Source organism: Lissotriton vulgaris, chromosome 7 (genome assembly GCF_964263255.1).
Source record: "Lissotriton vulgaris chromosome 7, aLisVul1.2, whole genome shotgun sequence".
Lineage (NCBI taxonomy): Eukaryota > Metazoa > Chordata > Amphibia > Caudata > Salamandridae > Lissotriton > Lissotriton vulgaris.
In genome coordinates this window covers 1,063,326,745-1,063,338,874 of record NC_141695.1, presented here as the reverse complement: position 1 = coordinate 1,063,338,874, position 12,130 = coordinate 1,063,326,745, and the positions used below count along the sequence as shown (strand labels likewise).

General features: G+C 37.7%; 1 protein-coding gene across 1 annotated transcript in view; it reads right to left on the bottom strand.

The window, feature by feature from the left end:
- SLC25A48 (solute carrier family 25 member 48) overlaps positions 1-12,130 on the bottom strand; it is a 249,519-nt gene that overhangs the window by 172,159 nt on the left and 65,230 nt on the right. Inside the window, exon 3 of the mRNA XM_086931515.1 lies at positions 823-894. Within this exon, the coding sequence (XP_086787641.1) occupies positions 823-894 (72 nt within the window). The remainder of the gene's footprint in view (positions 1-822; positions 895-12,130) is intronic.

The window sequence follows — 12,130 nt, the reverse complement described above, 5'->3', positions numbered from 1 at the left end:
GCATTGGGTATGGGGCATTATTTCACAGAACCATCTTCCTTATGTAACATTTCTAGAAAATCTTTAAAAGAAAAGTGTATGACTTATCTGCATGAGAATAGAACTACGATTGAAATGAAGAAAATAACTGTAGTAGCCCACAAACAAATTGTGTTTTCTAGAAATGTACAACCTTACTTGAGCTTACCAATGAGTGACCATGAAAGGTTTTTATTAATCCATTTTAGATTGAAGTTGTTTTTTCGGTTACTTAGTTTCCCAGTAACGAATGATTGGTCAAAAACTTTGATAAAATGTCCCTGTGATGAATTGTCAGTACAAACGGATATACATATACTATTCTTTTGTACATTTTATTCTGTACCTAGACGAAGGTGGGTTATTCCACTTCTGAAGACCATGGGAATTAATCGCTGTTGCCCTGCTTTTTTAGCCATACAGAAGCTTGATAGTATTTTAAGTGTCGTATTTATTTCCTCATTCCTTAAAAATGTTTTTAAATCATGAAAATCAATCGTAATCTGATTTGTGTGAAAATAACTTTTGTGTACTGTAATCGACTGTATTGTAAGAATCTTTTTAATCATGATTTTCTTTTATTGTACTTTTATGGTTATTATGGGTCTAGATGGAATACTAGCAGGGAACGCAACCTCTAGAATTATACTGCTAAGAAATTCACGTATGTGCTCTTCAAAACACCCTTAATATATAGAATTACAGTGAAATGTGTCCTCTGAATTTAACAGACACGTCCTGTTTTATAGACTAATTAATTAACATATCTTTTGAACTACATTACAAAAAATGTATTATACTTACATTTTCATTCCGATAAATTGTAAGAATACAATTTAATGTGCTCCCATATCCTTGCCCAGCTTGCAGTCGTGTCTGTAAAATATGTTTGTAAACTTTATTACAATTATAGTCTTTATAAATTGTTGTCATCATCTGATGCATTGCAAAACCGCAAGACATTCATTGACATTTACACATGCGTCCATAAATAAAGAAACAAAGAAAATGAGTCTACTGTGATACACCAGAAAGATAAATTAAAACAAGAATAATGAACATCCGTGTTAAAATTGTGGTAAGTTATTTAGTTAAATGACCACCTGATCATTTAGCAATTAATACAACAGTTTGATATTTTGTGAGTATTATATATCAGGAATTCTCTAGTAAACACCTGTATGGTCCCTAGGATTACCAATTAAGTTTTGCCCTCCCAAATGGGACTCCAGAGATTATAGCAAATCTGCAAAGGTTCAAATGTGCCTACTTTATTTGATGAAATATACAAATATACAATTAGAGCCTAACACTGGACTTTACATGTGCATGTGGAGGTGATTCGCAAAGATGTCTATCAAAGGCAGAAGTGCAGGTCTGGAAACAGGAACTAACTAATTGGCTAGTGTCATTAGAAACAAACATTGACAAAGAAGTTGACTTTTGTATAGTGCTTGTATAAATTGTTTATAAACATAGACAGAAAATAGTCATACAATCACTAATATAGTTCAAGCACTCATGCATATGTGCATTCAGTAATGAAGATTAATATGCCAGGCAGTAAACAATCAGCAATATTGTCATAAAAAACTAAAGAAAGTCAATGAACTTAGGCAGCAACAAGATGCAATGGCCTCAGGAATTAATAAGCTGCAATGGCACCAGAAAATAATGAGCTGCAAAGGGCCTACCAAGATTCAAGCCTCAATTGTCATAGGAAGTAATGAAGCTCAATGCCACTAGGCAGTAATGATAACGGCCCTGGGCAGAACCGATCATTGATGACCCTAGGTAGTAATGAACATCGAGGATTCTATCTAGTAGGGGGGCGTGGCTAACGCCAGAAGATAATGGCGGTAGTTCTCCCGGGACGGTGGGAGCGGAGATGGACAGATGCACAGTGACTTATTCCCACACCGGCTTCAAAGTGGAGGAGAATTCATGTGAGGTCCTGGTGAGCTGGGGAGAAGCTATTTTGAGGCATTTTAATGACTTGTGAACCACCACGCTTTGTGAGTACATTGCAGTGCGGCTTCGTTAAGCTCACGGCCGCCATCTTGTGCATCTTGTGCATCTTGTGCAACCTGCTGACGGAGTGTTCTTCAACACAGTGCCTTCATCGTTGGTTTACTGCATATTAAGACGCTGCCTCTTTCGACCCCCTGAGCTTTTTGAGGTACTTCTCTTCAGCTTTTCTGGTCTTAAGGCCATTTTTATTTCTTTTGAGCTGAATGCATCTCTGCTTCATCGATCTTGCGGCCATTTTGTCTCCTGTTTTTACAGCTGGCAAGGTTATTTTTCACTACGGTACCTCCAATTTCATCACAACATGAGCGCTAAATGATTTGACATAAAAGCTTTATCTCCTTTTTCAACAAGCGACTTCAACCAATACCTTTCATTTCTTTCTGCTATGTGCTGCAGTCTCTATACCCAATGTTTTTTTGCGAGAGTCTACAGATTACCTGACTTAAATTTCTTCAACACGCTTTTCTCAATTGATGCAGCTTCTATTGTATTATGAGTATTGTGTCTCTACAGTTATAAATGCGGCTTCCTTCTTATTATGGTAGTGCACATTTTGTTTCTCATTTGACCTCTTCTAATGCATTTATATATTTTTGGCATGTTGTTAAGGGCGTTTTTCAATGCAACCGAATTTAGGCTACATACCTCCTTCTTAGCACTTTTTTTGTCATTGATTTAATGCCTGTATTTTTCAATAGAATTATAATTACTGCACTGTAGCAATTCTTGCTCATATATACATGCAGCAAAGTTATTCTCTGTGGTATTGTGAAATGCCAGTTTGCTTTTGCTGTTATCTTATCTCATGGTTCCTTTTCTATACCTATTGGAAGACAACTTAAAAGTTTATCTCAGCCTAAAACTTTGCCTCGCAGATTTATACTCCATACTAGCACACATACCAGTGTTTATCCATGGATAACCAAGCTAATACTTCGCCTAAAGGCGCATTGTTTTGTTTTACTGCCCTGACTTCTACTGTCACCAAAGCATCGACTAAGAGACTGAAAAAGGATCCTCCCTCGCCTCCTAAGCAAACTACTTCAGTCACGATGGACATACTGCTAGAGGAAATTAGAGCTTTGTGCCCCTTTATTGAGGAGACTAACCCTCAGCTTCAAGCTCTCTCTGACAAATGGTCAAAGGTGGAAGAATGTGTTACTACGTTAGAACATAATGGAAATTCCTCACATTCTTCTAACTCTAGGGTAGATTCCCTATGCTCCCAGGTATCGATGTTACATAAACAAATGGAAAATTTGGAAAATAGAAATAGGAGAAATAATCTCCGCATTTATGGTCTACCTGAAGGAACAGAAGGTTCAGATCCTATCACTTTTTCAAAACCTTTATCCCAAAACTCCTCAAGATGCCGGAAAGCCCTTTTCTGAACATGCAAAGAGCCCACCGATTAGGTCCAACAACATACCTGACATCGCCGTCCTCAGCAAAAAAACCAAGGGGAGTGATCTTATGCCTTCTTGAATATACAGATTTGTTGAAGATTCTTTCTGCAGCCAGAGCAATCAATTGTATCACTTGGTCAGGAAATTCCTTTTTTCCCCAAGACTATGCTAAACCAACTGCAGATGGTCGAAAGGAGTTCTTGGCGCTAAGACCACAATTACGTGCAAAGGGTGCACGTTATGGCCTTTTTCACCCTTGCCTATTTAAAGTGACCATTAATAACAAAACTACCACCTACGAGGACCCAATAAAATTAAAGAGTTTCCTATACTCTTATCAGGCTGACTCAATGGACACTACTTCTACATCAAAAAGCTTCAAATACACATTTTGGATTCTGATATGTTCCTATTCTTTACATAAGCTTTAACTTTGTTTCTGTTCCAATTACAGTTTATTCATATGTACACATAGTAAATACTTATTCCTATTGATTTACGTGTACATTTAACATGTTTTTTCTTCTAACAGGTCGCTCCCACTTGCTAGTACTTTCCCTATGTTCTCCAATCCGTTGGTTCCGTTCTTCTCTCCACCTTCCCGCATGGGTTTTGGACACGTCATTGTTCCGGGTGGCCCTACACCCCTCCACCCCTTGTATGTCCTGGACTATATGTATGTCTTTTGTCTTCATTATTTTCTTTCTCTCCTGTATTATTTTTTTCTCTCTTTACCGTCCTCTTTTTTTGACTGCCCTATCTCGGGTTTTATTTGTTTCAAAAGTCTTACCTATCTTACATTACTCTTTCGCTTTTCAAATGTTGTTCAAGTGTTGTACCTCCTCCTCTCCTTTCTTCTTTTCTCCTTTTGAATTGTTTCATTTTACATACAGTTGGTTTGTTGTGAGGTATAGTTTAATATGTTCAAGAATTTGCTGTAATCGGTATTTAACGAATAGTTACAGTCCTATTCTATGCCTTTAAAAATTGTATCGTAGAATGTCAGCGGTTTACATTCACCTATTAAGCGACAGAGAGTTTTGACTCATTTAGCTAAACTAGGAGTGGATATTGCATGCATACAGGAATCTCATTTGTCAGCTGAAGAATCTGCAAAATTGAAAAGAGGATGGGTGGGTGAGGTCTTTTCTCCCCAGGTGACGGTAAACGTAATGGTGTTCTTACTTTCTTTCGCAAATCCCTTGTGAATAAGGTGCTGTCACAATGTGCAGACCAAGTGGGTAGATGGATATTTGTTAAATTTTTGGTAGATAATGTTCCACTTTCTTTGTTAAATATCTATGCGCCCACTATAGGAGATCCTTCTTTCTGGACTTCCCTAACCCAACAAATCACGCAGTGTTATGATGATAATTTTATCCTTGCAGGAGGCTGTAACAATATTCTAGATCCCTTCACAGATCGAAATTCATCAACTTATTTTATCCCTCACAGATCTCATAAATTATTCATACAAACAATTAAACATAAGCTTACAGATGCCTGGAGACTTTGCAACCCCACATTGAGAGAGTATTCTTTTTATTTACCGGCACATCATACTTAGTCATGACTTGACTATTTTTTTCTATTTCATAATCTTTCTCAGTCACTAATGGTGGCAGATATTGGATCCATCTTAATATCAGATCATGCTCCTGTCACTATCCATCTTGATGTTTCACGCAAACCCAAATTATCCCGGAAATGGCGTTTTAATAACGCATTGCTGTGGGATCCAGTTTTCACATCATCCTTTATTTCTTTTTTCAACTAATACAAATGCTTCAAATTATCTGTTGAGATCCAGCGCAAAGTTCTATGGTGGCCAAAATAAAGCCAGGAAATTATTAGCTAACATAGGGGTCTCCAGACCGGTCCTGGAGGGCCGGATCCATGCCAGATTTTTAAAATAACTACATGTATCTAAATGGGGATATCCAAAAAATCTGGCATGGATCCGGCCCTCCAAGACCGGTTTGGAGACCCCTGAGCTAACTATTTAAAAGTCAAACAAAACAAACTTAATATAGAATCTATTTGTGGTCAAGACCATGAACTGAAATTCAAAGAGGAAGGCATCCTAAATGAATTTCTCCAATTCTACAAGTCACTCTATACGTCTGAAACCCCCTCCTCTGATCACTGCATTTCTCACTTTCTATCCAAAATCCAATGTACCCTCAACGAGCGACCTGACCTTTCACTCTTAGAATCTGATTTAACAACGAAAGAACTCCTTGATGCCTTAAAAATACTCAAAAAGGATAAGGCCCCTGGCCCTGACGGTTTCACTGTGGAATTTATTACTCACTTTGCACATTTACTTATTCCTAAATTACATAACATCATACATACCTTCTTACAATACCTTCTTTCTCAGACGCCCTTATATGCTTTATACCTAAGGATGCTTGTTTCCGGCCCAGGGAAGACATGGCTTGGCAGTTTGGGCTGGACTGTTCCCATGAGGCACAGGGTCAGACTGATTTGCAAATGGCCATGTCCGAACTGGGGTGGTGGAGTGAGCTAAAGAATGGTGATGTATTGAACCCAGATCAGTTGACTGGGGGTGAGTGTTTGATTTGCTCAGAGGCTCCGTCCATCATCCCCTTTGCCCAATACTGTAAAAATTATCGACCTATTTCTTTGGTTAACATCAATTAAAAAATATTTTCAAAAGCTCTAGCATCACGTTTGGAATCTGAAATGCCTGATCTGCTGGGAACAGAACAGTCTGGTTTTCTGAAAGGGCGACTCATTACAGGCAATACTCGCTTATTTTTTTATATTTATTCTATAGATTCACATGCCTCTCATCCCCTGGCAGCCATAGCTCTGGATGCTGAAAAAGCATTCAATAGGGTCAAATGGTCTTATCTTTTCCACACACTTTAATGGTTTGGCTTTGGCCCAAAAATTATTGCTCTAATTTCTATTTTATATTCTAATCCAAGAGCAGCTGTATCAGCAAATGGAGATATTTCTTCCTATTTTCACCTTGGTAGAGGGGTCAGACAAGGTTGTCCACTTTCACCGCTTCTTTTTAATCTTGCCCTGGAACCTTTTCTGTTACGGATTCGTCAAAATCACAACATTTGTGGTTTTACTTTTAAGGAGACTAATATTAAAATGGCTGCTTATGCTGATGATGTTCTTTTAGGATCACTGAAATAATATCGAGGGACAAAATATCGACTTGCAAAAATATCGTGGACAAAATATCGACAGTCAAAATATCGAGTTTGTATCTACAAACAGGTAAGTACAAAAATATCGAGTACAAAATATCGTTTACAATAATATAGTTGTAAAAAATATCGACTTTATTAAAAACAGTGTTAAATTAAATTAATATTCAAATTTAATTACTAAAATATACTTAAAAATACTTAAATTAACTTATAATAATTAAATAATAAATGAAAATAATAAAAAAAAAATTTTACAATCTTATTTGTTAAAACATATATATATAGTAACATACTATAATTAAATAAGATACTATTATATTACCGTACGATACCAGAAGTGTAAAAAATACTATTCCCACTCCAAAGAGTGCAAGCGTAGGGAAAGCGTTGGATAGCGTAGGGTTTAAAATTACTATTCCCACTCCAGTGGGTGCAAAAGTAGGGAAAACTGACCCTGAACTAAGCATGAGCGGATTTTGCGGATTGGCAATCCGCGAATTTTGCGGATTTGCGGATTCGCAATCCGCAAAATCCGCGAATTCCCGCGAATTTGCGGATTTTTTTTTTTTTTGTGTTCGCCCGTGTTTCTGCCAGTTCGCGAGGGTTTTTACAATTTCGCAATTTGCGAACTTACCTGTCGGGTCGCAAGTTTTGCGAACTTGTTGTTTCTACGTGTCCAGCCTGTTTGGGACACTCTTCTTCATCACTGCCACTCTCTGTCACCACTGCCACTCTCTGACTACTCATGCCACCCTCTGGCCCACCCATGCCACCCTCTGTTTCATCACTACACCCTCTGGTTGTCCAGTGTACATTATTTTCGGCAAAGCAAAGCACACCTTCCCTGCCTCAAGTGACCTGAATTAATTTGGGGCTGATTAATGTGTCACAGAATATTTTTTTAGCTGGCACCTGCTTCCTTAGTGCGCCCTGATTAGTGATCTTTTGCACTTGCTAAGTGCTTTCATTGTTGCAAAATTAGTTACAACACCTGCCCTGCCCCAACTGACAATAATGAATTAGGGGCTGATTAATGGATTTTAACTTCCAGCCTGGCTCCTGCTTGTCTCCCTTAGCTGTAATTCAGGACCTTTGTGGCATATGTGTAACTATTCTGAGGTTCAGAGCAGGGTCACATAATAGTTTCAACTGGCAACTGAACTCTGGAGGGGCCCCTCAGGAAGCACTGCAGGAAATGGCTACTAATGATGTGCCTGAACTTTTGAACCTGGTAAGTAGTTACTTTCAGTTTTGCCAAGATCGTATTTCTGCAATTTCGCACTTATTCGCGGGGCGCGAACTCACGCTAACAGTGCGAGCAGTGCGAGCAAAATCCGCTGCTCGCGGATTTGCGGATTTTGCGGGAAATTCGCAAATCTCGCGGATTGCGGATTTCCCGAAAATCCGCAAAATCCGCGAGCGGAACGGATTTTCCGCCCACGCCTACCCTGAACCAAAAAGATACCCCTTTACCCAAAAACTGAAAACTGACCCTGAACCCTAAAAATACCCCTTTACCCAAAAACCCAAAACTAACCCTGAACCCTAAAAATACCCCTTTACCCAAAAACTGAAAACTGACCCTGAACCGAAAAAAATACCCCTTTACCCAAGAACTGAAAACTGACCCTGAACCCTAAAACTACCCCTTTACCCAAAAACTGAAAACTGACCTTGAACCCTAAAAATACCCCTTTACCCAAAAACTGAAAACTGACCCTGAACCTTAAAAATACCCCTTTACCCAAAAACTGAAAACTGACCCTGAACCCTAAAAATACCCCTTTACCCCAAAACTGAAAACTGACCCTGAACCCTAAAAATACTCCTTTACCCAAAATTAATTAATATTATTTAATTACCAATTAATTATTAATTAACAATAACAATAAAGTAAATATATTAGCACATTAGCTGTAATTAATTTAATTTAATAATTAATATTATTTTTTCCCAATTAATTAATTAACAATAACTAAAAATTATATATATATAAATAAATTACTCTAATTAATGTAATTAACTAATTAATATTATTTAATTACCAATTAATTACTAATTAAAAATATGTACAAAATTATATTAATTAATTAATTAATTAATTAATATTAATTAATTAACAATTAATTATTAATTAAAATATTTACAAACATATATTAATTAATTAATTATTATTAAATCACTCCCCACCCTTATCCCCTATTAACCCAACATCCCGCTCCTAAACATTAACTACAATTTATATTACTATTAATAAATTATTTTTTTTAACCTTTTTTCTACATATTATCGAAATTTTTTACTTTGACTATTTATAGATATTTTGTCTTGTCAATTTTTTTGAGTCGATATTTTTGTACTCGATATTTTTTTATCATTATTTTAATCGATATTTTGACCAACGATATTTTTGTTATCGATATTTTATTATTGTCGATATTTGTTACTCGATATTTTGTCTATTCGATATTTTGGAGTCGATATTTTGTCTGTGCACCGTTCTCTTATTCCTGTCACAACCTCAATATTCTATTCCCACTTTCTTAGGAGAATTTGATTCCTTTACATCTGTTTCTGGTTACAAACTAAATTAGGATAAATGTGATATAGTACCCCGCACCAAATATACTTTTCATGCTGACTTTGCTGCTTCGGGTTTCACATGGAGTCCCCAGTTCATCAAGTAATTAGGCTTGCATTTTACTCCATCTATTTCAGAGACAATGTCACGTTGTTTGGAAAATTGTATACAAAGACTATCCTTTTTAACAACGAAATGGCACCCCCTATATTTGTCCTGGTGGGGTCGCCTTGATATCATAAAAATTATGCTCTCGCCTATAGTCTTATGTAGAATTTCTAATATCCCACTGTGCATTCCCTTAAAATACTTAAAAACTCAATTCCATTGTATCTTCTTTTTTATGGAGTAACAAGATATCGCGTATGTCTATCTCAAAATTGATTTGTCCAAAATCAGAAGGTGGGACAAATTTTCCTGATTTCCCTACTATCATAAATCCTTCCTATTACACCAGGTGTCACAATGGCTTTCTGAACCTTCCTTAAAGTGCCCTCTTTGGACCACACTTGAACAATCTTTATTTCACAATTCTCTTTCCAAGAATATCTCTCTTTCACACGCAAACCGCAGTCTGTATCCACCTCTATAATTAAACATACTTCCTAGATTATCCCGTCTGTCTCCTTGACCTCCTTTCTCAACTTTCCTATATGGCATAACAATTCTATTTTAATAAACCTCTATTCTGGAAATCTTGGAGACAACGGGCCTGATTTGGGTGCCTCAGTTATTTGATCAAGACCAAATGACGCCTTTGCACAGGCTAGCACCATTTTTGATCTACCTCCAACATTTTGTTCCAAATATTCTCTTCTATCAAAAGCTATTCACATTGCGCACACACAACATACTAATTCTCCACATAATACTTCCTCTGAAATTGATCATACAGATAAATTACGGGCCCTTATTATTCATGATTCTAAGGCTTCCACTATATATGAGTTCTTACATAATTCACCTAGTCCGAGAGAGAAAACTAAGATAGAAACATTATGGGAAAAAGATTTGGAAAATTCTTGTTCTGTAGATTTTTGGGACAGAATCTGGCTTAAGCTTAGGAAATCCTCTAGAGCTGCCAGTATCACGCAGACACTCTTTTTCATATACAATAGGCTCCTACTCTCTCCGCTCATTCTTCATGCAAGACACTCTGATCTCCCAGATACGTGCTGAACTTGCCTGTCATCACACGCCAGCCTTTATCATTTGCTCTTCGTGGTGATACGCTGTCTGCTGCAATCATAGACTGATTATAGGAAGGGGTCCCAGTAATGTAGGAACAAAATGCAGAACAAATGAAAAATTAATCAACCAAGAAACAAATTAGACCACATTGTTTTAATCACAATGGGAATGTATATACCAAATATACACTTTATCCAACGAAGTAAGTAAAATAGTGGTTTCACAGTGCCCCAGATGGGTTAGAGAGAAAAGGAGGGGGGGTTGGTGCGATCCTGTGAGGATAAAGTGAAGGGAAGGAGGAAAATTCTTAAGTGACAGTTTAATCAATAAATATGCAACATTAGTCCATGCTACACAGTATGTGCAGAGATAGGGACCACAAGGTTCAAATTATTATTTCCACAAAACAGCATACTCCACATAGTTCAGCAAATGAAAGCAATAGGGCGTGAAGTTGATGAATACAAATGGTTGTCGACGTTTCGACCCTCTTATATGCAGGTACGGTTGCTATCCTTGCTGTGGGGTCTTCATCAGGACTGGGGGTGGGGACACATAACCTATTTAATATAAATTTATAGATTAAAAATGGGAAGGATTATCCCTGATTATTTCGAAACAAAATTGCACATCGGTCCCATGACGGGATGGTTACCCCTGTGAGGAGTTGCTCACCCCTAAAACAGATAAGGATGAACAGGATGGCAGAATTGTATGCGTCACCACTTTTAACACCCAAAGCAACAAAATTAAACGCATAATCAACCACCATTGGGAACTAATAGCAGATGACATCAAGCAATCCAACCCGCCTCTACATGCTTTCAAAAAAGCACGAAGTGTAAAAGACCATGTAGTTCGCTCCTTCTTGAAGACTACGGAGGACCCCACGGTCACAACCCTTTGGAACCTGCCTGCTATTGTTGGCCACTTCAGATGTGGCCATTGTAAAGCATGTGACAGTGTAATTCAAACCAAGGAATTTGTTTACCGTCATCATAAAATTCCTCTAAGAACACACACCAACTGTAATTCATCAAACATCATATATGCCATCCTATGTCCATGTTCAATGATATACATCGGTCAGACACAGCAGAAAGCTAAAGCCAGGATCCTTCAACACATGAGTAGGATCAGGTGCCAAGCACAAGGTGCAACTTTGGTCGAGCACTTCTCGACGGCCGGTCACACACCTGAGAGTATCAAATGGGTAATCCTTGAAAAAGCAACCTTAGGACCCCGGGGTGGCAACATCGCGAGTATCTTAAATACCCGTGAGTTAAAATGGATGTTAAGGTTTGATTCTATTGAGAATGGGCTCAATGAGCAAGATAGCTCTTTCTCCCAATTGGCAACTTTATCGTCTATTTAAATCACACTCTACGTGGCTTTCACCTTCTTGTGAGACAAACATAAACCATGTGTGGCCTTTACCCTCATGTGAGAGGTACGCCACGTCCCACTTGAATGCTATCAGTATAAACCCCTTTCCCAATTCATCAGTAAAGGGATAATGCCTCTTTGCAGATACTATATGTCTAACATAACATTCATATGACTATAAAGATGTGTGGCCTTTACCCTCATGTGAGAGGTACGCCACTCCCTGCTGTGGTGATGTTATTCTCTGACTTAGCCACATCTATTATTTTATTATCTCTCTAGTAGTGGCATATGATGTTTTGTTTGCTGAATCCTTTGTATAC